This window comes from Abramis brama (genome assembly GCF_963993115.1).
Source record: "Abramis brama genome assembly, chromosome: 3".
Classification (NCBI taxonomy): Eukaryota; Metazoa; Chordata; class Actinopteri; order Cypriniformes; family Leuciscidae; genus Abramis; species Abramis brama.
Genome location: NC_139965.1, coordinates 53,734,690 through 53,760,614, shown reverse-complemented (window position 1 = coordinate 53,760,614; position 25,925 = coordinate 53,734,690). Strand labels below are relative to the sequence as shown.

The following is a 25,925-nucleotide window of genomic DNA, read 5'->3' as shown; positions in this document are numbered from 1 at the left end:
ATTTTATGATGGTTGTGTACAGGCACTGCCAACACACATTTCAGTACAATCAACTTTCAGTACAATCAACAGTACAGTTGTAAACATTCAAAATTTTGGCTAAGTCGACCCAATCTGCCAGACTTGCCGACTGCAGCTTTAAGCAAAGTTTAAAATATAAGAGTCAAACCAGTTTTATCTGCAACACTGAAGAGACAATTGTTGGATTTTTCAAAGATGGGTTAGACCTACACTTCATTTCAGTCCACTTTACACATTCTACTAAATATAAGTAACTTTGGAAAATGCAGCCACCTTCCTGAAAGAGGAAGATGACACTTCTGAGAGGGGTCAGCATGGGGAGACAATTCAAGTGACAATTCACTTGAGACTTTTCCTAAAGACCATTTTGCCATGCATTATGACATTTTGTGGCAGGATAGATCAAAAGCCAGACCGAGGAGAGAGCCAGACAATCCAATGTATGAACCTTGTGGGCCAGGTGCTGTATTTCAATGATCACTACAGAGACCGTTTCAAATTTAGTTATTATTTAACTTGATTGTTTTTGATTATCCACTGGATAATCAAACACTGGATGTTTCAGCAATTCTTCATTATTCTTGCAACCAGAGCCCGTCTACGGAGAGCCTGCCCACTCCCTATTAAGTCCTATTGTACCGAATTTTGGTTGTAGTTCCACCAGAGTTCCACTGGGGCGATCGCCCATGAGTGCAAAATGAATGGGAGTCTATGGGGCTAGACGGCTAAATTTGTCTCTTTCACCCGATTGCCGTTGAGAAATCTCAGATTTGATTGTAGGTTTTGCAAGTTCAACATTGGTTATAGGTTGAAAGTTGAATGAACGAGTACTTATGTCCTTTCGATTTCTTACAGGTTAAGTTGTTGTTGCCCATAACACACTAGCATTCTGCTAATGAACACTGATTGGTCAGTGAAGGACTGATTACGACCAGAGATACAGCTTGATGGCATCGTGGCATCCGAACCGGGACCAGAAACAAACAAAACAAAAACTCATCTAGCACGTGTATTTACCTGTGTCAGCTGTGTTGTCGATGCCTCGAGAGAAAAGAAAGTGTAGAGCGCGAAAGCACCAAAGTGACTGAAGGATTGCCATAAAGCAGTAGCTCTGGTCGTACGATGTGAATGACGTCATTGACACTTTAAAAGACTTTTTAAAGCAAATAAGTGACTCTAAAAAATCTAACACCCAGCAATGTGTAATTTCTTTGCATCTCCTTTCGAATACAATATTCAAATTACTAGACAAAAAATTATATCCTGAGAAAAGTGGATTTTGATGGCTGTAGCGCCAGAGACCTCCATTCATTCTGCACTCGTCCTGTGAGCGCCCTCATATGGAATCAGAGTGGAACTGCAACCAGTTCAGAAGCCGGAAGTGTACTGAGAGTGAAACTTCTCGCCATATTAGACATTCTCTGGTGCAACTAACACTTTCAACCTGCTTTCAATATGTACCAGTAACAGCCCTACTGCAGGAAGTTCAATAGCAGAAGTGAGTGCATGACTCACGAACTGGTTAAAACTGGGACTGGATTCTCTGGAAAAAAACATTACATTAACCAACTAGTGGTAAAAGCATGTATTTGTTGAGAATAGAAAATACATTATGAATAGAAATTCAACAATATATTTGTCACTCCATTTCATTAAAAGGTATAATTTTCTAGATTCAGTAATAACAATGGATCTAATTATCATCTAACTTTTGAAATCACATGCTGTCATCACCAGGGGTACGAGATGGAAATGTTATTTTCTTTTGAAGGAATTGAAGGAATATCTTACAGGTATTATAAAGTAAAAGATGAAACTTGGAAATGATTAGAGATATCAGGTGGTATTAAAGTCACTGACTTAATGCGATGATTTGGAAAAGATGAATTAGATTGCAGGTAAATCATGCGGGTATGGAATAATTCATTAGAATAATTAAAAATCCAGCTATAGTGGTCGTGTATGAATACGACCAGAGAGGGGAATTGTGATGGATTTTTTAATTAATCAACTTTAATTAATCAACTAACATTTGTTTTTATTGCAGGAATGACATTCATATGCTTTTAAATGTTTCTAAACTCTATGGGGAAAACTTGTGACTTTGAGAGAGAGAGTGTGTGTGTGTGTGTGTGTGTGTGTGTGTATGTGCGTGCGCGTGTGTATAAATAACAATTAGGGGAAATCAAACTAGACAGATGACTAGTTCTCAAACCTTGTGATTTGGTGACCTTGTAAATTAATACAAATTTTACTTAACAGAAGAGCCAATTTTCAGTTAAACCTTTTAATTAATTTAGAAGCATTTTAAAGGAAAAATGTGAAGTCTGCCATCCTACCTACCTTAATTCAATTTAAACCTTTTGAAAGTTTTAGGGTTTGCTGTGCCAGCCGAGGAATTGCCATTGAGATCCACTCAACCATTCTGTGTAGATGTGCACTGTGGGTTGCTCTGGGTTTTGCCAAGGTTTAGGACAAAATGTTGCTCCAGTGAATATTAGCCCAATAAAATATATTGAGGCCATCCTTACCTGTTTTTCACGGCCACAGGGGTGTTTTTAGTTCCTCCATTTAAATAGCTGCATTTAGACCTGTTATCTCCTCCTGCTTCAATGGCTTTGTGTTACAGTCACAGGTTTTATAATTTTATGAGAGTATTTCATTGTCAATTTTATTTACATTACATACATTTCTTCTATAAAGGTTACAGAATCTGCAGAATAATGCAGTATCTGTAAGATGTTTATATATATTTGTTTATATATATATTTTTAAAGTGTGATAATTTTTAATTTTAGTACTGCCAAGGTTGCTTTGTAACAGATATTTACATATTTTCCGCAAGATAAAGCAAGAACTGAAATTACCCTGTTTAAAAATGTTCTACTGACATTTTTTTATCTGTCAATGTTTTTCAGTTGTCAGGGCCTCATTTCCTGAACAACAATAGACCTTAGCTCATCTTACATCTGTCTTTATTTAAAACTCATTCATGAAATACATTCATGATGCAAAATCAATGTACATATTTAAAAATAACAACAATCAAATCTGTGGAACTGAGCTGAAGAACTTTTTCAGACTCGCCCTGAAGTTCCATCCTCTCTCCTTTGCAAACCTGAACACATTCCCAAAGAGATCAGGGAATGAATCCATCAGGTTGATGCTCTCTGCGTCCTTTGGACTAAAAGAGACACCAAAAAGCATGGTCTGACACACAATACTATTAAATTATTTAACAAACGTGCCTCACGTCACATGTAATTCAATAATGTTTGTGAAGGTTGCGTATAAAACGCAGCAGGCCCAGTGTGTTCTCAGGATAGCCTTTCTTCTTACCATCCAGTTTCTGGACAAGCTCAGACGGCAACTGACAAAAGAAATATTGCGACAGAAAGTGGTTCCCCACTTTTTTCAAATACTCCACTCTACTGACAGGATTTCAAAAACAGCACAATCTCTTCAGATTATAAAAAAGTATCTACAGTGAATGAAATTTCCTCTTCATTTAATATAAAATCATAATACGCTAGTATACTATAAGTAGTACTGAACCTTTCTGGCTTATTTAGACTGATCAATGCCATTGTCAAATCAATGGAATATTCTACCTTTCATCAGTCCAGAAGAAGGGGTGTGCAAGGGTTTACTCCACAGTTGGTCTATTGTTTGGATTTTCATTGATCATCCACTCGACGAGATCCTTTGCTAATTCATCATCCAGATGGAAATCAAAAACCATAAGTCTTCAGGATCAAAGATATCTCCCACAAAAAATAATAAATAAATAAATAAAAAAATCATCAGTAACTAGATCAACTAGATTAGGCATAAGACGAATCAAATGTTGTCCTTCAGGAGGCACAGCTTATTGATGGGTCTTTCTATAATGCCGTTTTTTGTTTTGACTTGAACTTGATGAACATGCCCCCTCTTGTCTGGAAAGACATCCATAATACGTCCCATAAGCCATGATTTTCTCTATGCCATATCATCAATGATGAGTACTATATCCCCCGATTTAAGATTTTTTCTAACTTCGTTCCACTTCTGTCTCTCTTGCAAAATGGAAGGTATTCTCTAGTCCATCACTTCCAAAAAAGGTTAGCAATATATTGTATCTGTCTCCACCTCCTTCTTGAAAAGGTATCATTTCTTTCAAAGGTACCAAGGGGTAAAGTAACTTGACCTTTCAATTGCAAAAGATGATTGGGAGTTAATGCCTCAGGATCTCTGGCATCTTTACTTTACTTTACTTTACTTTACTTTACTTTATTAATCTTCAGAATCTTCAGAAACTGTTGTTATAGGTCGGTCGTTGAGAATAGCCTCAATTTCACAAAGTACTGTTTGCAAGCCTTCATCATCTAGAGTTTGTTGTCTTGTGATTGAATGAGTCTTTCCCACGCACCGCCATGATGAGAGCCATACGGAGGTTTAAATGTCCACTTGATTGCTCCGTCTAGCATCACATTCTGAATCTTGTTGGTATTAAGATGAACAAGTGCTCTTTCTAGCTCACGTTCTGCTCCTACGAAACTTGTTCCATTGTCAGAGACTATTTCTTTGACTTGTCCTCTTCTACAAATAAATCGTCGTAGAGCTGAGATGCAAGAATCCGTATCCAGTAAATAAACAACTTCAAGATGTACGGCTAAGACAGGTAAAAAGAGCCCCATATCTTTTTGCTAGACTCTGTCCTCTTTTCACTTCTATGGGTCCAAAATAGTCTAGGTTGACATGAAGACATTCGGAGACGGTCGGCACAGAAGACATTCACGAATGATCCACCTTGCTGCTGAATTGGCCTTAAAGATCCAGTATTTCTTTCTGAGCATAGATAAAATTTGGTTCCTTCCACAATGACCTATCTTGGAGTGAATGTGATTCAAGAGTAGTTTTGACAGATAACAATCACTAGGGAGAATGGCAGGATGTATTATCTCATCAGGCATTGCAAGCTTGCTTAGTCTTCCTCCGACTCTTAAGACCCCATCCTTGAAGATTGGGTCCAACTTGTAGATTTCACTGCTCTTCTTAACATTGCTTCCTCTTTTAGTGATGCTATTTCATCACAGAAAGAGTTCTGTTGGGCGTGAATCACAAGTGCTTTCTCTGCGTATTCAAGATCGTATAGGGAGAGGGTTTGGGGACCAAGCTGTTTTTTGTAATTTGTCATTAGATAATCTGTCTGCTGCTTGTAATTAGGGTCTTGTAAAGAGATTGATGACATTATTTCTTTTCTTTTTTTATTCAGAAGTCTAAAAATAGACTTGAACTTCAAAATCCATGCTGCCATCTTTCTCAGGTGATCCCAGGATGAGAATCTCTTAATAAATTGGGTGATTGGATTTTCATTCTGTGTAACAGCTGCAGTAAATGTGACAGCTGTTTTCTTGAGCTCTGGATCGTTATCTTCTAGAGTAGAAGGTTCATGGGGAAAATCTGGCCAGTTTGTTTCAGGTTGTCTAAGAAAATCTGGGCCCCTAAACCATCGCTCTCTGTCGAGAAAACAATGGACTGCCAGTCCTCGTGATGCATCATCTGCGGGATTCAAAGTTGTCTGCACATACTTCCATTGGGATTTTTGTGAGAGGTCTCGAATAATGCTTACTCGATTTGCTACATAGGTCTGAAACCTTCTGTTGTCATTAAAAATATACTTGAGCACAGAAGTACTGTCCGTCCAAAAAAATTAATTTTGTACTGGTAACTCGAGTTCCTTTTTCAGCATTCTGTCAATATGAGCTGCTAGAACAGCAGCTGCAAGTTCCAACCTTGGAATGGTGATGGGCTTGAGAGGGGCAACTCTTGCCTTGCCTCTTATCAGAGCTGTATGAGTTTGGCCTGTCATGTTAGTGAGCCTAAGATAGCTAGCGGTGCCATAACCAACTTCACTGGCATCAGAAAAATGATGCAGCTGGACACTCGTAGGCTTCGCGAAATTGGTAGGTTTAAGATACCTACCTATGTTGAAGTTTGATAACTTCTCAAGCTCATCCAGCCAGTTCTTCCATTGATGTGCAAGACTTTCAGGGATTTCTTCATCCCACCCAAAATTCATTCGGCACAGTTCTTGAACAATTCTTTTAGCAAGAAAAATCAAAGGTGCTAGAAACCCGAATGGGTCGTAGATTGAATTAACAATCGACAGAATGCTTCTTCTGCTGATCAACTGTTGCTTTGGGCTGACTTTCTGCTTTCTGAAGAAGAAAGTATCAGTTTCCACATCCCATTGAATGCCAAGTGCCCGATCCATGGGCAATTTATCCTTTTCAAGGTCTAAAGCCTTAATATCTTTTGCTCTGTCCTCCTCTGGAATGGAAGCAAGAACAAGACGACTATTGCTGACCCATTTTGTGAGTTTGAACCCGTCGGAGGCATATGTAGCTTGAAGTTCATCTACTAAGCCTGAAAGCTCTGAATTCAAAGAGGTGCCTCGAAAGGTGGAAGTACAATCAAAGACTACTCATATCTTCCCTTTTCTCTTGTGATATCCCTTACGAAAAAGAAGTTTATTCAAGTGTGCTATTAGTATACTTATTTTAAACTAAAAATAAGAAAGTATACTTTCAGTCTACTTTTTATATACTTCTCAGAAATATATTTATGTACTTCTCAGAAATATACTTCAAATTCCACTTAAGTATACTTGACTTATACTGACAGAAAAGTGTAAGTATATTTGGCCTATACTTGTTGATCGAGATATACTTAAAAGTATAAAGTATTCTAAGTATTCTTGGCTTGTACTTGTGTTTACTATTTTGATTGCCCAGGTGAAAAAAAAGTTCACTAAAATACATTTTATTTAAGTGCACTTAGTACACTTGTAAACTGTAAAAAAAAATAAAAAAAAATACATTAACATAAATATAAATAAACCTAACTACAGTCAATAAAGTGCAGTCATTAATAGCTGCAAACAGTTACAGTCAGTGGCGGTTCTACATTGAATTACACCCTGGGCGAGACCCCCTTCGAGCGCCCCCCCCCGCTTTGAGCAAAAACTCAATTTTTATTTATTTCATCAGAAAACAAGACTTAATATCTTATGTAATTTTACTACTTTAGTAAAATAACGTTATGCATCTTTATTTAAGAACTGTTTGATATTTGGACTGGAAACAAGACAAAAATACTAAGTAAGAAAAGCATTTTTTTGTAACAGTTTTGTTGCAAAGCACAATATTATGGTGAAATTAGATCTCGTGTTTGAGTTAAAACCGAATTATTGTTAAGCATAGCAAGAATCATAGCAAAAAGGCTAACAAATAAGAGTTATACCAACCAATTAATATTGCCCCTTCATTCATGACATGGATACCGTAATCATACAGAGAAAACATAGTTGCATACCTTTATCTTTCGCTCGTTTCTAAATTGGGCACCTGATGGCTTTGACCTTTCTTGTCCATCTCTTATTTGGCACTCGACATCGACAATCAACAGATTTCCCCGATCCCACCATACCAACTGTCACTCACGACGAGTCACGACCAGAAGTCAAGACTAAACCAATTCACCTTGGTGGTGGTGACCAAGTAATCGTTTTGTATTACCTATTTTTATTAGCCATTCAGACAATTCAGAAAAACAAAAATGTGCAGGAAATATAGAGGCCTGTATTTATAATATTATGAATGAAATGTGCGTTATTTGGAAGAAAGTCGAGGTGTGACTAACTTAGATAACAATATGGATCCCCCCCTTGTCCGTTCCATTTGGGAGAGACCCAGAGGTGAACTGTCATCCGCGCCCGCGCCTCCGCGCCCCCTCCTCCCCTTTCCCCTTCTCAAACAAACAGCTTCTGTGCACGGCATCTTCTCAGCAAGCAGGGGCGCCTGCAGCTGCAGGGGGCGCAAATTTGCCAATTCCCCACACAGTGAAATGACAGATAATAGAAAACCGCTTCGCCGCGCAGATTTTTTTTTTCTTTCTGCTCGTGCCGGCGGCGCCGCCCCCCCCAAAAATGCCGCCCCGGGCGATTGCCCGGTTCGCCCGTGCCAAAAACCGCTACTGGCTACAGTACTGTTACAACTCAAACCATCTTCATCCTTCAAGTGAATTGGAGTGATTGGTCTTTGAGTTTGCCTCATTGTTGCATTTCCTTAGAATCAGTGCTCGCACCTCAGACATGTTGGAAATTGTTTGATCACAGTGTCTGTGAAAGGGGAAAAAGATGAGTTTATTTTTATATTAAAGCAAAATTAACCTCTGTTAAAAAAGTAACTGTTCCCTTTTAAAAGGGAACTTGCACTGCTTCGATGATGCTATTGGGGAACGATGTTCTCTAGGCGCCTCTTTAATACTTCTGAGTCGCACTAGTAGTGTCATAGGCTGTCGCCAGTCAAATTCTATTGCCGTAATTGTACAGCTTTTCAAACACCGGTTCACATGGAGGGTGTTCCCCATAGCGTCATCGATGCAGTGTCTCATTCCCTGTTCTCAGGGAACAGAGGTCGTAACCTAGACATTTTTTATTACAGTATGATGTTTTGACATTTCCCTATGTTGTACACACAAGGTGAAAAAGACGTACTGTTAAATGTATTATAAATGCATTAAAGTACATTTGTTGTGTACTAAAAACATACTTAAGTACATATTTAATACATTTAATAGTAAGTCTTTTTCACCTGGTAAAAATGAAATTCTTTAACATGGCATGTAATGCTTAGTTCATATATTTTAACAGTAGACATTCAATATAAAATGTTAATGTAATTTAGAAAAGGAGTTATTAAAAAATCTCTTGAACAACTGTGAAGTCTACATGGTATGTCACTGTATCACAGCAAAAAGGGCAATTTAACTGTTTAACTGAAAAAGTATACCCAGCCAACAAGAATAATAATTATAATGTACAACAAATGCTAATCTTTATTTTTAGCATTAATGTTTTAGTCAGCCCCCTTTGACTTTGAGAGCAAAAAAAAAAAAAAAAAGTGATGTACAGAAACACATACACTCTTCACCTCTGTTAAAAAAGATTTAAGGAAATTAGAAGTAGTGCAAAATATTGTAAGCCAGGACAAGTGACTTGCAGCTGTCCCAAAAAACAATTAAATAAACAGATTTTTACATGAATGAACACAAATTAGACTAGGAAACTAGGAAAAAATGTTGGGGAAAAAAATGTTGAAAAAAAATAAACAGTGAGCTATTTATTTATGCAAACAGCAACTAAAACTTACCAGTAACTTCTGATAGCAGTATCTTCATCTCTTCGAGTCTGATTCGACTTCGACTTGAAAAGCTTGGCTTTGATTGGTCAAATTGAATGTAGCTGAACTGAAAAAGACGTGCTGTTACACCGCGTCAAAAATACGACTGGCAAAGTAAACTTAAATGTAATACAAATCTTACCTAGAAACATGAGGTTCCAAATGTCACACAGTTATGTTTTCTATTAACGTTAGATAAAAAAAAAAAAAAAAAAATCTAAATGCTGTCATGATCACTCAACCTAAAGTAGTTGCAAAACATTTAAGAATTCCGTTAATCTTCGAAAGAAAAACTGAGATATCGTAGGCTAATGAAACCTGAGAGATTTAACTTATATCCCTCTGATGAACGATTCACCAAAACTGTTCACGTTTGAAAAAGTTAATCGCAAAAAACATTATCTAATCCATATGAATCGCATAGTTTCCTCCAAGTCCTCTAAAGAAACACGATCGCTCCAGTTTAAATTTAGATTTCTAATCTAAATTATTAGAAATCTAATCACATTCAAGGAACACACAGCAAGCTCTGAGTGAGGTGTGAGCTCATTATTATCACAAGAACCAATCACAGCCGTTCAACGGCTCTGGGACCAATCAGGATTAGTCACGTGTGTTATTCGTATTTTTCAAATTTAAACAAGTACAACATTTAAACGTCTTTGGAAAATGTATCTATGATGCATTTAAAATAATATGATGTTGATATCCTTGTGGGAATTTCAGTAAAAACATATCATGTAATGGACAACAGCCTAGCCCTTTACAAGTATAGCCTACAAACAAGTAAAAGTGAACAACATTAATTTTAAGTGCTTATTGCAATGCTTAAAGGACAAGTTCGGTATTTTACACTTAAAGCCCTGTTTACAGATCGTTTCTGATGAAATAGAACGGTTAAGATTAAAATTTTGACACATGCTGCTGTCCCGAGAATTTTAGGTTTATTTCGCTTTCCCCCCCACCTACAGAATGGATGCATAGGTGCACTCGAACATATCCTTCCTAAAACGCATTAAACTTTCGTTTACAAAGAGATGAAACTCACCGAGTGGTCAGGGGTGTTCACTGATATGCTCATACAAAAATCGCTGCAAAATATGCTTTCCAACAGGTTTTATCGTAGTTTTTGTCCAACTCCATTGACTTGTATTGAATGTGCTGTGTGAGGTACGGTATTACCAGAGAATGTCTAATAGGAAGAGAATTGGCACTCTCTGCTTACTTCCGGGTTCTGGATTGGTTGCAGTAACACGTCTCTATCCATGCGGGGGCGCTCGCGAGCGAGTGCAGAATGAATGGAGGTCTATGGCGAAAAACCCACAAAATCCACTTTTCTCAGGATATAATTTTTTGTCTAGTAATTTGAATGTTGTATTCGAAAGGAGATGCAAAGAAATTACACATTGCTGGGTGTTAGATTTTTTAGAGTCACTTATTTGGTTTAAAAAGTCTTTTAAAATGTCAATGACGTCAGAATGCTGACGTCATTAGCAGAATGCTAGCGTGTTATGGGCAACAACAACTCAACCTGTAAGAAATCGAAAAGAAATAAGTACTCGTTCATTCAACTTTCGACCTATAACCCATGTTGAACTTGCAAAACCTACAATAAAATCTGAGATTTCTCAACGGCAATCGGGTGAAAGAGACACATTTAGCCGTATAGCCCCATTGACTCCCATTCAGTCTGCACTCGCTCGCGATCACCCCCAGTGGAATTCTAATGGAACTGCAACCAAAATCAATACAATGGGGCTGAATAGGGAGTGCCAAGGCTCTCCGTAGACGGGCTCTGGTATTACTCCGCCGCTTCTTCTTCTGCTTCTTCTGTGTATTCAATGAAATGCCAGTGGTTTGCTTGCAATTGGCAAAGGTGCATTATCGCCACCAACTGGGCTGGAGTGTCTATTATTCAAGCTCTCAACGGAAGAATCTACGGGTGTGAGACGTTTGGAAAAATAGATCCACAGTTTTACAACGAATGGTAAAACACCTGTTGGAAAGCATATTTTGCAGCGATTTTTGTATGAGCATATCAGTGAACACCCCTGACCACTCGGTGAGTTTCATCTCTTTGTAAACGAAAGTTTAATGCGTTTTAGGAAGGATATGTTCGAGTGCACCTATGCAGCCATTCTGTAGGTGGGGGGGAAAGCGAAAGAAACCTAAAATTCTCGGGACAGCAGCATGTGTCAAAATTTTAATCTTAACCGTTCTATTTCATCAGAAACGATCTGTAAACAGGGCTTTAAGTGTAAAATACCGAACTTGTCCTTTAATAATAGTTGACAAATGTTTATAATACATTAGAAGTTGGTACATTATACAAAAATCTAAAATATTAAAATCATAAAATCATATTACAAATATATTGCACTAGGTCTAAGTGTTTAAAGTACTTTAAACAAACTAAAAGTTACACAAGTGTACTTTAAGTAAGAGCAACATAAGTATGTTTTCTTTAAATACACTAAAACTTCACAAAAATGGTATGATTGTGTTTATAAACTAGCCTAACATGTTCAGCTTTATATAGTAACAAACTTTCGGCTGGAAGAGCTTATAGAGCAAATAAAATAAGTATGGAAAATAAGTTTATTCAAGTGTTCTATTAGTATACTTTTCAACTAAAAAGAAGAAAGCATACTTTCAGTCTACATTTTATATACTTCTCAAAAATATACTTAATTACACTTAAGTGTACTTGACTTATACTGAGAGAAAAGTCCAAGTATATTTGGCCTATACTTGTACTCAATCTTTTGATCGAGATATACTTAAAAGTTTAATTATTCAAAGTATACTTGGCTTGTAGTTGTGTTAACTTTTTTGATCGAGTAGCCTATTAAATATACTTTTTTTACATCGTTTTTCATATACAGTCTTATGAAACTTTGTTTGAAAATATTGATTAAAATATTGATATAAAACAGATATGTTTCTAATTCTGCGTATCTGAATTTTTGTGTAGGCTAGTCCACTGGTGTACATAGGAATTTACTTTAATTCAACTTTTCCCCACCATTGACTGAATAGACTATGTGCACATTAGCATATGCTACTTCCGGCTGCGAAACCGATAGGGGGTGTCTAGTGGAGGATGTATATTTCTCCAGATGTCTTGGACATTTGCCGAATATTACAGTCGATGATGTTCATCGACTGGTTAGTGATTTTTCTCCAGCTCCCCAGAGCAAGAGAGAGAAGGGGTTTAAATATTACATCTCTCAGTATTTGCATAATTTTTAAGGTAAGTCACAACAACATCCATGCTACGTGCTCAAGCTATGCTATCTGGTAACTGTTATGTTATCTCTCTATACATTATAAAAGTCGAAATCATGCGTTAGCATTTTCCCGAACAGTTTGTGTTAGTCATTGTTTTGTTTATGATGTTCGGAGGCTATGTTGTTGACAACCACTCCTACACATGTCATACAGGGAGTAAAGGTATCCGACGTTGGTTCGTTCGTTATCAAGTTAGGCTGTTTTCACACATATTTCTAGACAGGTCTCCCTTGCAAAATAGGTTCTAACCCCAAGGGCTTCTCCTGGTTAAAGGGTATAATATAATAATAATAATAATAAATAATTAGTAGCCTAAAAACTTCCGTCTAGTTGTCATGGATACGCAACGCTCCACTCTGTAAAGCGACTGCTTGGGTGCGATGACAAAAAGCAGATGTGAAACATTGTTTACTTTTCACAATGCAGCAGCGCCTGGCTCCACCCAAATATGTGTGAAAACTGTGTTGATTGACTTGACTATGAACAAACGAACATAGTTTTAGATAAATGGATTTAGATAGCTTAAGCTTTAGATAGCTTGACAACAATATGTTCCTAATACAGTTGCTAATTATTATACTTACCAACTAACTTGCATGTTATTCTATTACTAACTTGCTAATATTGTTATTTTTCTGCAGTGTCTGAGAAAGATCAGGGCTCAGGAGAGGTGGTTGTCAGGGCAGAGTGCTTCAGGTCCATGAGGAAAGCTGAGAAACCTCACAAGCTCAGAGTATGGTTACAGTCAGCAGCAGTGTGAAATTGTGTTCAGTGTACAAATCCTAGTAGACCTAATGTTGGGTAGGGTATTGTTAGGCTGTAGGGTATTGATGGACGTAGGGTATTGTTATTTTTTCTAGGATCATGTCAGGCTGTCATCATGTCAAGGGGGTGTTCAGACAGGCTTTTTTTTAAAGAAATGAGTAATACTGTCAAGGGATATGCATTGATTACATTAAATACATTGATATGTTTTACTTAATAGGTTGTCCTAAAAGATTTGCAGCCTGTGCAACTTCTGCACTTCTGCTGCACCTGCAAGGCTGGGAAAGCTTTATGCAACCATTGTGTAGCTCTTCTGTTTCAATCTGCACACTATTCGCAATTGAAACTCCAAGTTGTTCCCCCAATATTAAGCTGCACTGAAGGTGAACAACAGTGGCATAAGCCTAGAGTTATGGTGAGTTCAATCAATCAAACTTTATTTATAAAGCGCTTTTCATAAATACATTGTACCTGCTTTACAGTGGATTAAAAACAATCCTACTTGCCTACATTCTCTATTTATTTTTCACTATATTGACATAGGGGATAAAGCCGGGCCCTGTTGACAAGATGGCTGTGATCTCAGCCAAACCGAAAACAAGAAAGACCACAGAGGGAGTGCGGTAAGTGCTCCATTTATGGGATTTCAGAAAACAACATTCCATTGGACAATAGCATTTAAAACCAGTGGGGGGAAACTGAAATTATTATTGTTACAAGGTAGGTTCTATGTGTTTTACATCTAGTGAGTTATAGGTCCAACCAATTTCATAAATGAATGATGCCACTTAAAATGTGTCAAATCCTTCTGCAGGTGTCTTTCAAGTTGGCCAAAGCAGGCTCAAACCAACTCATGCCTATTATTGGCAAGTTCAGGGCCAACTACTTGTCACCGGTATGAATTGGTGCGATTATGTCGTCTCCGCTCAAGATGATGTTTTCATACAAAGAATACAGAGGGATGAGAGTGTGATGGAAAAAATGAAGCGTGGGATAGATAAGTTCTACTTTCACGTGTACATGGACAAATACATGGCAGTGGCGTAAATTGGTTGCTTGTCATTTCTGAGTTTTGGGCACATTTTTACAGAAGACTCCTTTAAATCTGTTATTATCTTGCATAATTACCTTGATCATTTCTCATATTATAAATGTTCATTTGTGCCTTTGTATGCATTGTTATTGAAGGGCAGTGACACTTTCATGTTAACCATTTATGAAATTGAAGTTTGTCAAATACAGTTCACTTGAAATCTATTATGTGTTTTTGCTTTCTGAAGAACAGAGAAATGGTCTTTTGAAAAATGCATTTTTACAAAATCTATCAAATCAAATCAAATCAAAATTTATTTATATAGCACCTTACAACAACGCTCAGGTTGACCAAAGTGCTTTACAACTGTGAAACCCACAAAAACAGATAATACAGAACAATACAGAGCAAGAATCACATATATATATATATATATATATGTGTGTATATATAGATAAAAAACACGTCAAAACCATATAATAACTAAATTATTAAAATATAAAACACCTTAAGATAAAATATGAAAGTGCTAAAAAAAAAAAAAAAATCAAAAAGCCAGTTTAAATAAATGGGTCTTCTAAAAAAATCTATCACAGTCAACAGGAAGCACACAGAACAAAGCTGTAGACAACACTGTAAAAGTAAAGCAGTTTTATTTGCAGAGTAACAGTAAATTATTTCCAAAACTGTATGGAGTATTGTTAAACATCCTGTGATGTGTTATTGACCTTTATTTTGCCAGGAGAGTGTGGTGTCAAAGTTCATTATAGAATGGATTAGGAAATCCGGCCACCAGAAAATCAGACCATCCATTTCTTGACCAGGGGTCCAGACTGATAATTAGTGAGGAGACATGCAACAGTAAAAAGTTGGTTTATATTCCCACAAATGGAGAGAGGGATGACCATGTCAAAAAGTTTGTTCTCTTTGACCCTCCTAATGAGCCTCTCGACGTGGACTCTCAGACGTGCAATGGCCTGGGTTTTAAGGACGTCCACCTCTGACATTTGATCCTGTTTGGACATAAAAGCTGGGCGATGCACTTTCCCGGAAACTAGCTCATCTATCAGAAACCCCTTGTCTACCATAACTTCCATGTCGGGTGTTAGGAGGGAGGTGATGCCGGAGTGACGAAAAATCTCCTTGTCACTGATGGAGCCTTCAAAAAGTGCCGACACAAATGTCAATGCTCCATGGGGGGACATACCAATAAGCGCTTTGAATGTACAGTGCGACTTGTATGTGGAAAATACCTCACTTTGGAGCAGAAGGGAGGTAGGGGTTTGGCACCTCATTTCTGTGCAGTCAAGGATGACCTGGGTGTTTTCATAAGTCCCATGGAAATCTGTGGGGCAGTTTGCTCTCACTGATCCGCTTGTCATCCATATCGAGAGAGATCCAAGTAAAGTATATAGAAAGTTGGACCACGTCACAACTATTCGACTCACTGTAGCTCTGTGGATGTTGAACTTGTGAGCAAGGTCCCTTTGTGTACAGCCGGTTGATAGATAGTTAAGGAAGAGGAAGAGCTCGTCAATTGGCAGCAATTTCTGGGGAAAATAGTTACCGTATTATTAATAGATAGAAACACTATACAACAAAGATAAAATACACAAACTAAGGTGATTAAAATATGCAGTGCATGTGGGGGTGTATGTAATCTAAAAATTGGAAACTTTCATCAATGATTTAACTGGTGGTAAAGAGTAAGCTGCCTATAGCAGGCCAGCGTGGAGCTGAGCAGCCAAAGGAGCAGAGCAACAAAAGCAGGTAGTCGCTTGCACAGACAACAAGAGTGCCAGAGCAAGCAAAAAACAAAACACAGCTAACAGTGCAAAATGTGTAATTCACATGGACCAAGCTGGTAGTATATGTTTATTGTAGAACTTACTGTTGATCTGTTCATAGGGCTCTCAGTGGATGTACTGGTGGAAAGGTTCTTCTGACCACTGGTGACTCTCACCATTCTGCTCGTTGCCTCTTGGATTAGATTCCAAAAGGCCATGAAATGCTCATATGATGGAAATCTGCATACAAACAGCACATATCATATAGTTTTTCTATTGATGGCATTCAGATTACATCAAAATATTCTCAAGTTGTGAACATGGAATCTAGCGTCGTTTTCTCTAGATCTGTTAATTATATTTCCTTCATTATATTTTATTCTTCTTTACTGAAACACACAAAGTCACAATCCACACACATCAGACACTCACCACACACGCATTGTATGGAACCGCAAAAATCCATACTAGCCAAACTATTATACAGCTATCATGAAACTTTAAAGCTAATCACATCACCGGCTGCTGATGATACGTTTTTTATTGCCTCGTCAGCGGAGATGAGGCTGACTTTGTTGGAAGGGATAGATCTGTCCCGTGACATGTATGTATATATTCATAAAATATGTATTATTTACAGAACAAAGAAAAGAAAATACACCAAATGTGATGGTGTGAAATCTCTGATTTCTTACCTGGTATAGTACCGAAAGTCATCAGGTGATGTGGCAAACCGCTGCAACCCAAATCTCTCCAAATGATGTGACTCGAGCTGCCTTGTGAGCTCCTCGATCTGCCTTGACATGTTCTCAAATTTCATCCGGTCGACCACGATGAAAGAGCTGGCTGTGTAATCGTGGTCTTTCATCAGGGGTGTCGGAGCCAACTCAGCACAACCAGAGACAGGTGTGTTTTCATCCACCTCAGTCACCATGTCCACGGTGGAGTCATCCTCTGGAGCGCGGTCCAAAGCCTGGATTGCTCGAGGGCGGCGCTCCCAAACTCCGGGTCGCTGGGGTTTTTTAGTGTAATTATTCCAACCGAACAAGGATGGAACTGCCTTAGGTCGAAGACACCGCTTTCCAGAAGAAGATATTACTATCTCTTCTTGCTCAAAGTGCCGACTGCACACTCTGGAGTTGGTGGTGGGGGTGAAACCTTCCCTTCTGATTTTAACAAGCCACTGGGCGCGTAAATTAAGTTCCTTTGGGAAACTATGGAAGCTCAAGGTTGTGTTGAATCTCCCCCCGGCGGTACATAGTGGCACGCAGCAATGGTGGTTATTACCACCGACTGCCCTTTGAAAAGTGAATCGGGTTTTTTTATGTTTTAGGTCCATTGCGAACGATTAAACTAACTTAACGCCGGTCCACTGATGTAAACAAGGCGGCAACCGGAAATGAATTACCCAATTTCCGCCCTCAAACCGGAAGTTAGCATTTTTCTCGTGCACAGGGTAAATTTTCCAGCTACCCATGTTTTCACTGGTATACGTTAGGGGGCGCTATGACACATCTTCTAGTACATAATCTCCGGATCAAAATACAGGAGAAGAAGAAGCTGAAACAAGTGATAGAAGATTGCTCACTCAAATGTAAAATAATGTGATCATCAAACAGCTTGTAAATCAAAACTGCTTAATGTTTCCAAATGAAATGAAGCGTAGGCCTAACCCATGAAGGAAAAATAACTGAAGCTGTGGGGGTGTCGGACTCGATTTACTCCATCTGTGTTTGATCATCGTTCTGAATCTGATCAAGGCGTAACTTAGTCTTTGACAAAAATGTGATTTTCTCAACTATTTTGTTTAAAATGTTGCCTTTCTTTATGAAACTTACCGACATTCAAGTGTTGATAAAAAAGGATGCATGAAGCTAATAAAATGTTTTTAAAATTAAAGTAGAGTTAAAGGTATTTTTCAAGTATAAAAAATAACATTTGAACATAGTAGTATAGGCCTACTGCAACTGCAAAAATTGTATATAAATAGTAAACTATAAGTATAATGTTAAGTTCATTTAAAGAAAACTTGTAGTATAAAACTACTAAACTAGTAGTTTACTGAGAGTACACTAAAAGAGCAAAAATAATATATAAATGGTAAACTATAAGTATGATGCTAAGTTCACTTAAAGAAAACTTGTAGTATAAAACTACTAAACTAGTAGTTTACTGAGAGTACACTAAAAGAAAACTTGCAAGTATACTTGCAGTATAAAACTACTAAACTAGTAGTTTACTGAGAGTACATTAACCCTCTGAGGTCTGAGCTGTTTTCTGCGCCCTGGAGGTGTTCTGACATGCTCTGACATTTCTGGTTATTTCTGTTACTTGTGACATTTTCATGGCTAAAGTCTAATTACACTGTATTCAGCACAAACTCTGCTACAATAATATATCAGCAGCATGTATGTAAAAGTTTGTAGTTTTGAGATAATGACATTTATGCGTGGTTTTTGAAAATACAAAAAAAAATTCTCACTGAAATAAGGCCATGAAACCCATACTGATTATTTCTTCACAAGACTTTTGAAAATTGTATGACGTAGCCTAGAATATTTGCTGCAAAACTATGTGAAAATCACCCTGACTGCTCATTCAGATAAGACAATATATTGATTTAAAAATTTTACGACGTGTTTTGTGTGAAAAAGCCTTATGCGAGAGCTCATTAATATGTAAGCTTTTCTCACCTGAGAAAGACAAAGAACCTCCCCTAACGGCCCTATTAGGAGCTATCAGGCCCCTATCATTCTGAGCAACCTTGCACAATACTGTAAATGAGGAGATTTAAAAAATAATGGCTTTTAAATTGTTTGGATTTATTTACAACACAACATAATCCAAAGATACACAACAAATGCCAAAAAAGCACTTCAAAGACAGAGACCTTTGTGCCATTCCTAAAAACATTGTACATACCTTTCATTTCCAAGATTTTCACTTTACCATGTTCACGTACTGAGACTCATGTGAATGTTGAAGTCCTCAGTGGCATCTGGGACCTGAAAAAAAAAAAAGTGAACATACTGATATCAAGAGAAAGGCCTGCACGATTTTGGAAATAAATATTAGATTTTTCTGGTTAAAATTGCTTTTTAAAATTCACAGAATACACACACACACACGTTTCCAACGATATATAATATAATGAACACCAGGTTTGTTGTGCCTTGTAGGCATAAGGTATATGCGCAGTGCGGATAAAATAATAATAACAATAAATAACCTATAGCAGCCTATAAATCTTCCAAAAGAAGCTAGAGAAAAATATATTGATTATCATGTTACTTCAAATGTTTCCATCCGTTATGATGATATGAAATGAGATAATAATAAAAACATGAAGCCGTTTGGTGCGTTTTGCTTTCATCCAAAATATGATACATTCAAACGCGATCGCTTGCAAAATATGATACATTCAAACGCGATCACTCTCAAATATAAAACATTATGGTTACCATAAACATATCTATGTTTGAGCAGATATCCACAAACACAGTAAACACATATGATACATTCAAACGCGATCGCTTGCAAAATATGATACATTCAAACGCGATCGCTTGCAAAATATGATACATTCAAACGCGATCGCTTGCAAAATATGATACATTCAAACGCGATCACTCTCAAATATAAAACATTATGGTTACCATAAACATATCTATGTTTGAGCAGATATCCACAAACACAGTAAACACGGGTCTAAATATTATAATATTCCCCATATATCTAGCAACAGTTCAGCTGCAACGTGACATTTATGCAACAATAACAAACTAGGCTATGTAAGAATTTCTTACCTTATCTTTCTTGTCTTCAAATCGCGTTCTTCTTCTTCTGAGGTAGCCTAAATCCAATGTAAGCTCAGGCACGTCTTTCAAACTCGACGAAAAGTGAAGTGAAGTGTTTTGTTGTTGAGGTAACGAGCGCGTTCGCGTTCCATGTGGAGATTTGCATGTGAATATCTTTTGCGCGAGTAGGCGTGGCCAAATTAACTGTAATGAGCAAGCGTTTGAGAAGCTGGACATCTTGTTGGTTTTATACAAATTACTTAAACAGAGAATATTTGTTTTCGTTTTGAATCCGATCATTTAAAAGTACACACTTAAATGTTTATAAAGGTATATGGCTCATAAATGTGTGACAAGTATTCGCTGAGTTTTGTTTCAGTTTATAGACGTGCTCAAGAAAAAAAAGTTCACCGCGACGGAGAGGCAGAACGCACACCCTGTTTATTTTCTTTATTTTACAAAAGCACAATGTTTTGATTTGATTGTAAGTGGACACATACAAAAGGAGAAATATCACAGATTCTTTTTTTATATTTCTTTTTTCTGTATGACCATAAATGATGGAGTAATTTAAGTTTATAGTGCTACAATGTGGAGAAAATCCGGCAAAACGCGTCGGCGCGTTTGTCGACCTCAGAGGGTTAAAAGAAAACGTACTCGGTTACTAACGTAACCTCGGTTCTCTCTAGAAGAGGGAACGAGTACTGCGTCTTAGCTAAGACGCTGCGGGAAAAGTCTCTTTTCACGAAATACTGAAGCAAAAAATTATCCTTAATTTTGTAATATTGTAAAGCGCATTTGCAGCAGCATACAGCCATAGGCGAGACGGCTCGCTCGCTCATTGGCTGCTCTGCGGCAACTGCATAAGCCTATCGAGCGAGGGCTGATGCAACATCAGACCAATGAGGGCGCTTCGCGCCCTCCTTGCCACTTCCCGCCGAAACGGGCGTGGCCTAGCCTTATAAAGGTAGCTCGAAAAGGCTGACTCACTTGATTTATTTCATCGCCGAAGCGAACCAGAGTGAATCGTACGCACGGCGGGGAACGCAGTACTCGTTCCCTCTTCTAGAGAGAACCGAGGTTACGTTAGTAACCGAGTACGTTCTCTTACGAGAGTTCTCTCGTACTGCGTCTTAGCTAAGACGCTGCGGGAACCCAATGTAAAACGCCGTGCGTGCAGGGATGAAACACCAATAAACCTGGAAGCGAAGCCCAGGATTTACAGTGCACAATCACTAGAGGGACTCACAGAGAGTCCTAGAACAGGAGGGGGAACCCTCCGTCCCCATATATAGCAGCGTCCGCAGACGCGATAATATGACATCACATAGTCAAGGCAAGAGCCTATATGACAGTCGGCAGCGCGCTGCGCTTGCGATCTCAGTGTTCCAATCAGACTACTGATTCAGCTACACCGACAACAGCTTAGCCTGTAAGGCGGGAACCTCTAGGTTATAAAACCTGATAAATGTAGACGGCGAGGCCCAACCTGCCGCCATACATATATCCTGTAAGGATATCCCACTAGACCAGGCCCACGACGAGGCAACGCCTCTCGTGGAGTGCGCTCTGACACCCAGTGGGCACTGAAGACCCCTGGAAGTGTAAGCTAACGCTATGGCGTCAACTATCCATCTGGATAGGCTTTGTTTCGAAACAGCCATTCCCTTGGAACGTCCACTGAACGAGACAAACAGCTGCTCAGTCTGTCTGAAGACAGCAGAGCGAGACACATAAGCTCTTAAAGCCCTAACAGGGCAAAGAGAACTTAAGTCTCCTTCCTTTTCCGACACCGGCAGGGCAGACAGGGAAATAACCTGAGCCTGAAACGGTGTGTTGAGGTTTGAGTATGACTCCTGAGTCATTAGGCCCAAACTCCAAGCACGTCGGGCTCACCGAGAGCGCGTGCAGGTCACCTATGCGCTTCACTGAAGCGAGAGCCAGCAAGAACACTGTCTTAAATGACAGATGTTTGAGGCTAATCGTCTGGATGGGCTCGAAAGGGGAACCTTTCATGGCCTCCAAAACCGTAGAGAGGTCCCATACAGGGACTGAGGGAGGTCTGGGAGGATTCAGCCTCCTAGCTCCCCTGAAGAAGCGGATGACCAAATCGTTCCTTCCTATTGACTGACCATGCGTTGTTTCAGAGAACGCTGCGATAGCCGCCACATAAACTTTGAGCGTGGAGGGGGCTCTGCCCTTATCCAACAGCTCCTGTAGGAAGGAGAGAACCTCCGTCACCTCACAATCGAGGGGTGAACATCCCCGAGCTGTGCACCAGCTGGAGAATACCGACCACTTTGAAGCATAGAGCCGTCGAGTCGACGGAGCTCTAGCCTGAGTGATAGTATTTAGCACTCCCACTGAGAGATCAGCGGGTAACCGTTGAGCGCCCACACGTGGAGGGACCACAACTCTGGTCGAGGGTGCCAAATCGAGCCCCTGGCCTGCGAGAGGGGGTCCCTCCTCAACGGCACTGGCCACGGGGCAGTGTCTGCTAACTGCATCAAATCTGGAAACCATGGTTGGTTCTTCCAAAGTGGTGCTACAAGCAGCACTGAGCATTTCGTTTCCCTCACCCGTTCTATCACCTGAGGAAGGAGGGAGACGGGGGGAAAAGCATAGAGCGGACAGCGAGGCCACCTTTGGGACAGCACGCTTTCGTTCTTGGAAAAGAACACGGGGCAGTGAGCGTTTTCGTGGGACGCGAAGAGGTCCACTTCCGCTCTGCCAAATCTCTCCCACAGCAGCTGGACTGTTTGTGGGTGTAAAGACCATTCGCTCGTGGGAATGTTGTTTCTGGACAGTCTGTCTGGACCCAGATTCTGTAGCCCAGGCACATGAACTGCTCTCAGCGAGCGCAAGTTGTGCTGAGCCCAAACCAGGAGGCGTTCCGCCAACCTGTACAGGTCTCGGGATCTGAGACCGCCCTGGTGATTTATGTAGGACACCACAGACATGTTGTCCGAACGGACTAAGACGTGATGGTCCTTGATTCGGGGACGAAAGCGCGTCAGCGCGTTTTCCACTGCCAGCATTTCCAGACAGTTGATATGTCGGAGCTTTTCTCGTTCTGACCACAGGCCAAAGAACGGTCTGCCCTCGAGCAGCGCTCCCCATCCCAAGGTGGAGGCGTCCGTCGACACCACTTTCACTCTCGAGGAAGTCCCCAGGCTTACACCTGATTGGTACCAGTCGTTCGCTGTCCAAGGTTTTAGAGCTGTAACACAGCTCTGATTGACCTTGAGACGCAGCCGACCGGATACCCACGCTCTGCACGGTACCCGCGCTTTCAGCCAGAACTGCAAGGGGCGCATGCGGAGCAGGCCCAACTGAAGAACTGGTGATGCTGAGGCCATGAGACCTAGCATCTTCTGAAATTCCCTGAGCGGGAAGGTCGCGCCGCAGCGGAGAGAGCTCGCTGCGCGCTGAATGTCCAGCGCGCGCTGTGGCAACAGCCGCGCCATCATAGACTGTGAGTCCAGAACTATACCCAAAAACGGGATCGTTTGACTGGGGTTCAGTGAACTCTTCGTCCAGTTGACTCTGAGACCAAGTTTCTCGAGGTGATCGAGTAAAATGGCCCTGTGCTCCACGAGCTCTGATCGTGATTGAGCCAGAATCAGCCAGTCGTCCAAATAGTTCAGCACTCGCATGCCTCTGAGTCTGAGAGGAGCGAGCGCTGCGTCCATGCACCTCGTAAATGTACGAGGCGCCAGGGACAGGCCGAACGGCAGGACTGTTATACTGGTATGTCTGGCCCTCGAAGGCGAATCTCAAGTATTGCCTGTGACATGACGCTATCTGTATTTGAAAATACGCGTCCTTCAGATCTATTGACATGAACCAGCCTCCTCTGCGAATATGCGCGAGGATTTTCCTGGTTGTAAGCATTCTGAAACTGCGTTTCGCTAATGCTTCGTTCAGCTGTCTTAGATCCAGTATGGGTCTGAAACCCCCGTCTTTCTTGCCAGACAGTATCTGCTGTATAGCCCCCCTTCGCTTTGAGCTTGAGATACAGGCTCTATAGCCCCTTTGCTCATCAGTTTTGATATTTCGGCACGAAGTAGGTGTGCTACTTCTGAATTCACCGTAGTTTCGACGCGCGCTGTGAAGCGGGGAGGGCGTCGACAAAACTGTAGCGAGTAGCCTCTCTTATAATGTCTAGCACCCATTCCGAAACCTCTGGGCGACAGAGGTGCTTCGGGCGTGCTGTAACGTAGGCGTTATGCCTGTGACATTCGAGGCGGGGAGCGCGCTGATCACAGCGGGCAGAGCGCTCGTCCTCGACCCCACTACGGTGCTTAACCGAGAGAGGGAGGGCTGAGCGAGTCTCGTGGGACTCGTTGTCTGTGAGTAAGTGTGGGCGGGAAGCGGGCACATTTACTGCTTTTGACGCGCTGTCTGCCTGAGCAGAGCGAGCGTGCACAGGTTTCGTTTTACAGAAACCACGTGACACGTGTGACATAGTGTTTGTGGCACTGGGGAATGTGCACATTTACTATGTTGGGTGCGCGATCGACCTGAGTCGAATTTATGGGCGCAAGCCCCGTGTGAGGGGCTGTGCTTGTGTGTAGCGATGGGCACTGGGCAGTGGGCATCAGCACTACATTTATAGCACCATCGGCCGTGGCCGGGACACCAGAAAATACATCCATATGGGATATTTCTGGGTAGCCGTAAAACGGCTTTTGTGTGCAGGCAAACAGGCACGGGTTGTACCACGTGGTCGTCGGCTGCAAAATACATATCTGCAGTCGCCTCTCAGGGCACTGGCAGAGCGATTTGTATTTGGCGGCATAAAAACTTTTTGCCGTCAGACCTGGGAATCGAACCCGGGTCGCCCGCGCGAAAGATTTAGAATCTACCACTGGACCACAGTGGAAGACACATTGACATTCAGTTAAACGCGAGTATTTGTTTGCAAGCATGCGGGTAGCATAACATGCAATATCGACATTTTCAGACGCACTCGACTTCGCCACGGTGTTTAACCGAGTGAGGGAGGGCTGGGCGAGTCCCGTAGGACATGTAATGTCTGTGAGTGAATGTGGGCTCGGAAGAGCGGACACATTTACTGCATTGAGCGCACTGTCTGCCTGAGCAGAGCGAATGCGGACAGGCTTCTTTTATAGAAAAACCATGAGGCATGCAAAAACATAGTGTTTGTGGGCACCCAATGGAATTTTTCTAGGTAGCCGTAGAACGGCTTTCGTGTGCAGACAAGCTGACAGAAAAATTCACATCTGCAGTCGCCTTTCAGGGGACTGATAGAGCGAATTGTATGTGACAGCATAAATTTTTCTGCCGTCGGACCTGGGAATCGAACCCGGGTTGACTGCGCGAAAGGCTATGAATCTACCACTGGACCACAGAGGAAAACACATAGGCTTTCAGTTACCGCGAGTATTAACCACACTAGCGTTTGTTGCAGGCATGTGTGTAGTACAACATGCAATACTGACATTTTCAGACGCCTGAAAGGTGTCAGAATGTGAGAAGAGTGGATATCGCCCGGTTTCAGCGGGGCTAAAACACTCCATTCTCTTTTCGCCAGTGACGCACGGGAACCGTAGAAACGGTGTTCGGTTGCAGGCAAGCGGGTACTACGCGCTTGCTGGCTGCAAAAATACACCTCTGCAGTCGCCCCCGGGGGACTGACAGAGCGGAGCATTGGCGGCATAAATATATGCCGCAAGACCGGGAAACGAACTCCGGTCTCCCATGCGTTAAAACCTATCATTCCACCACTGAGCCACAGGGGCATACAGGCTTTTGGTATGCGTTGAGCGTCAACATGTATTCTTCGGCGTTTGCTGGCAGGCGTGCGCTTGCTGCAAATGACATTTCCAGTCGCCGACAGGGAACTGGGAAATGTAAGAGAAAAGGGGCCAGTAACTACGAACACACTTTTCTCCTTTCGCCGGTGAATGACGCGCAGAGGCAGGGTAGTTTTTCTTGTAACGTAAAGAAAAACTAACCCCGACTGTCCGCTTCCAGGAGG

General features: G+C 40.7%; 2 protein-coding genes across 3 annotated transcripts in view; both read right to left on the bottom strand.

Annotated features, from left to right (window-relative positions):
- Window positions 1-2,687: 2,687 nt before the first annotated feature.
- The window catches only part of LOC311080418 (uncharacterized protein), a 48,577-nt gene continuing 25,339 nt past the window's right edge, over window positions 2,688-25,925 (bottom strand). The window contains exon 6 of the mRNA XM_084110395.1: window positions 2,688-3,391. Within this exon, the coding sequence (XP_083966521.1) occupies window positions 3,287-3,391 (105 nt within the window). The 3' untranslated portion in view covers window positions 2,688-3,286. The remainder of the gene's footprint in view (window positions 3,392-25,925) is intronic.
- On the bottom strand, window positions 15,013-17,558 carry LOC311079347 (THAP domain-containing protein 1-like). 2 transcript variants are annotated; one of them, XM_084108655.1, is made up of 4 exons: window positions 16,820-17,553; window positions 16,229-16,364; window positions 15,786-15,887; window positions 15,013-15,682 (listed from the first exon to the last, which is right to left on the bottom strand). In XM_084108655.1, exons 1-4 carry the CDS (start codon window positions 17,461-17,463, stop codon window positions 15,629-15,631), a joined length of 936 nt encoding a protein of 311 aa, XP_083964781.1. In that variant the 5' UTR covers window positions 17,464-17,553; the 3' UTR covers window positions 15,013-15,628. The 2 variants fall into 2 exon arrangements, with proteins under 2 accessions (XP_083964781.1, XP_083964780.1); XM_084108654.1 differs by having other exon boundaries at window positions 15,013-15,887; window positions 16,820-17,558.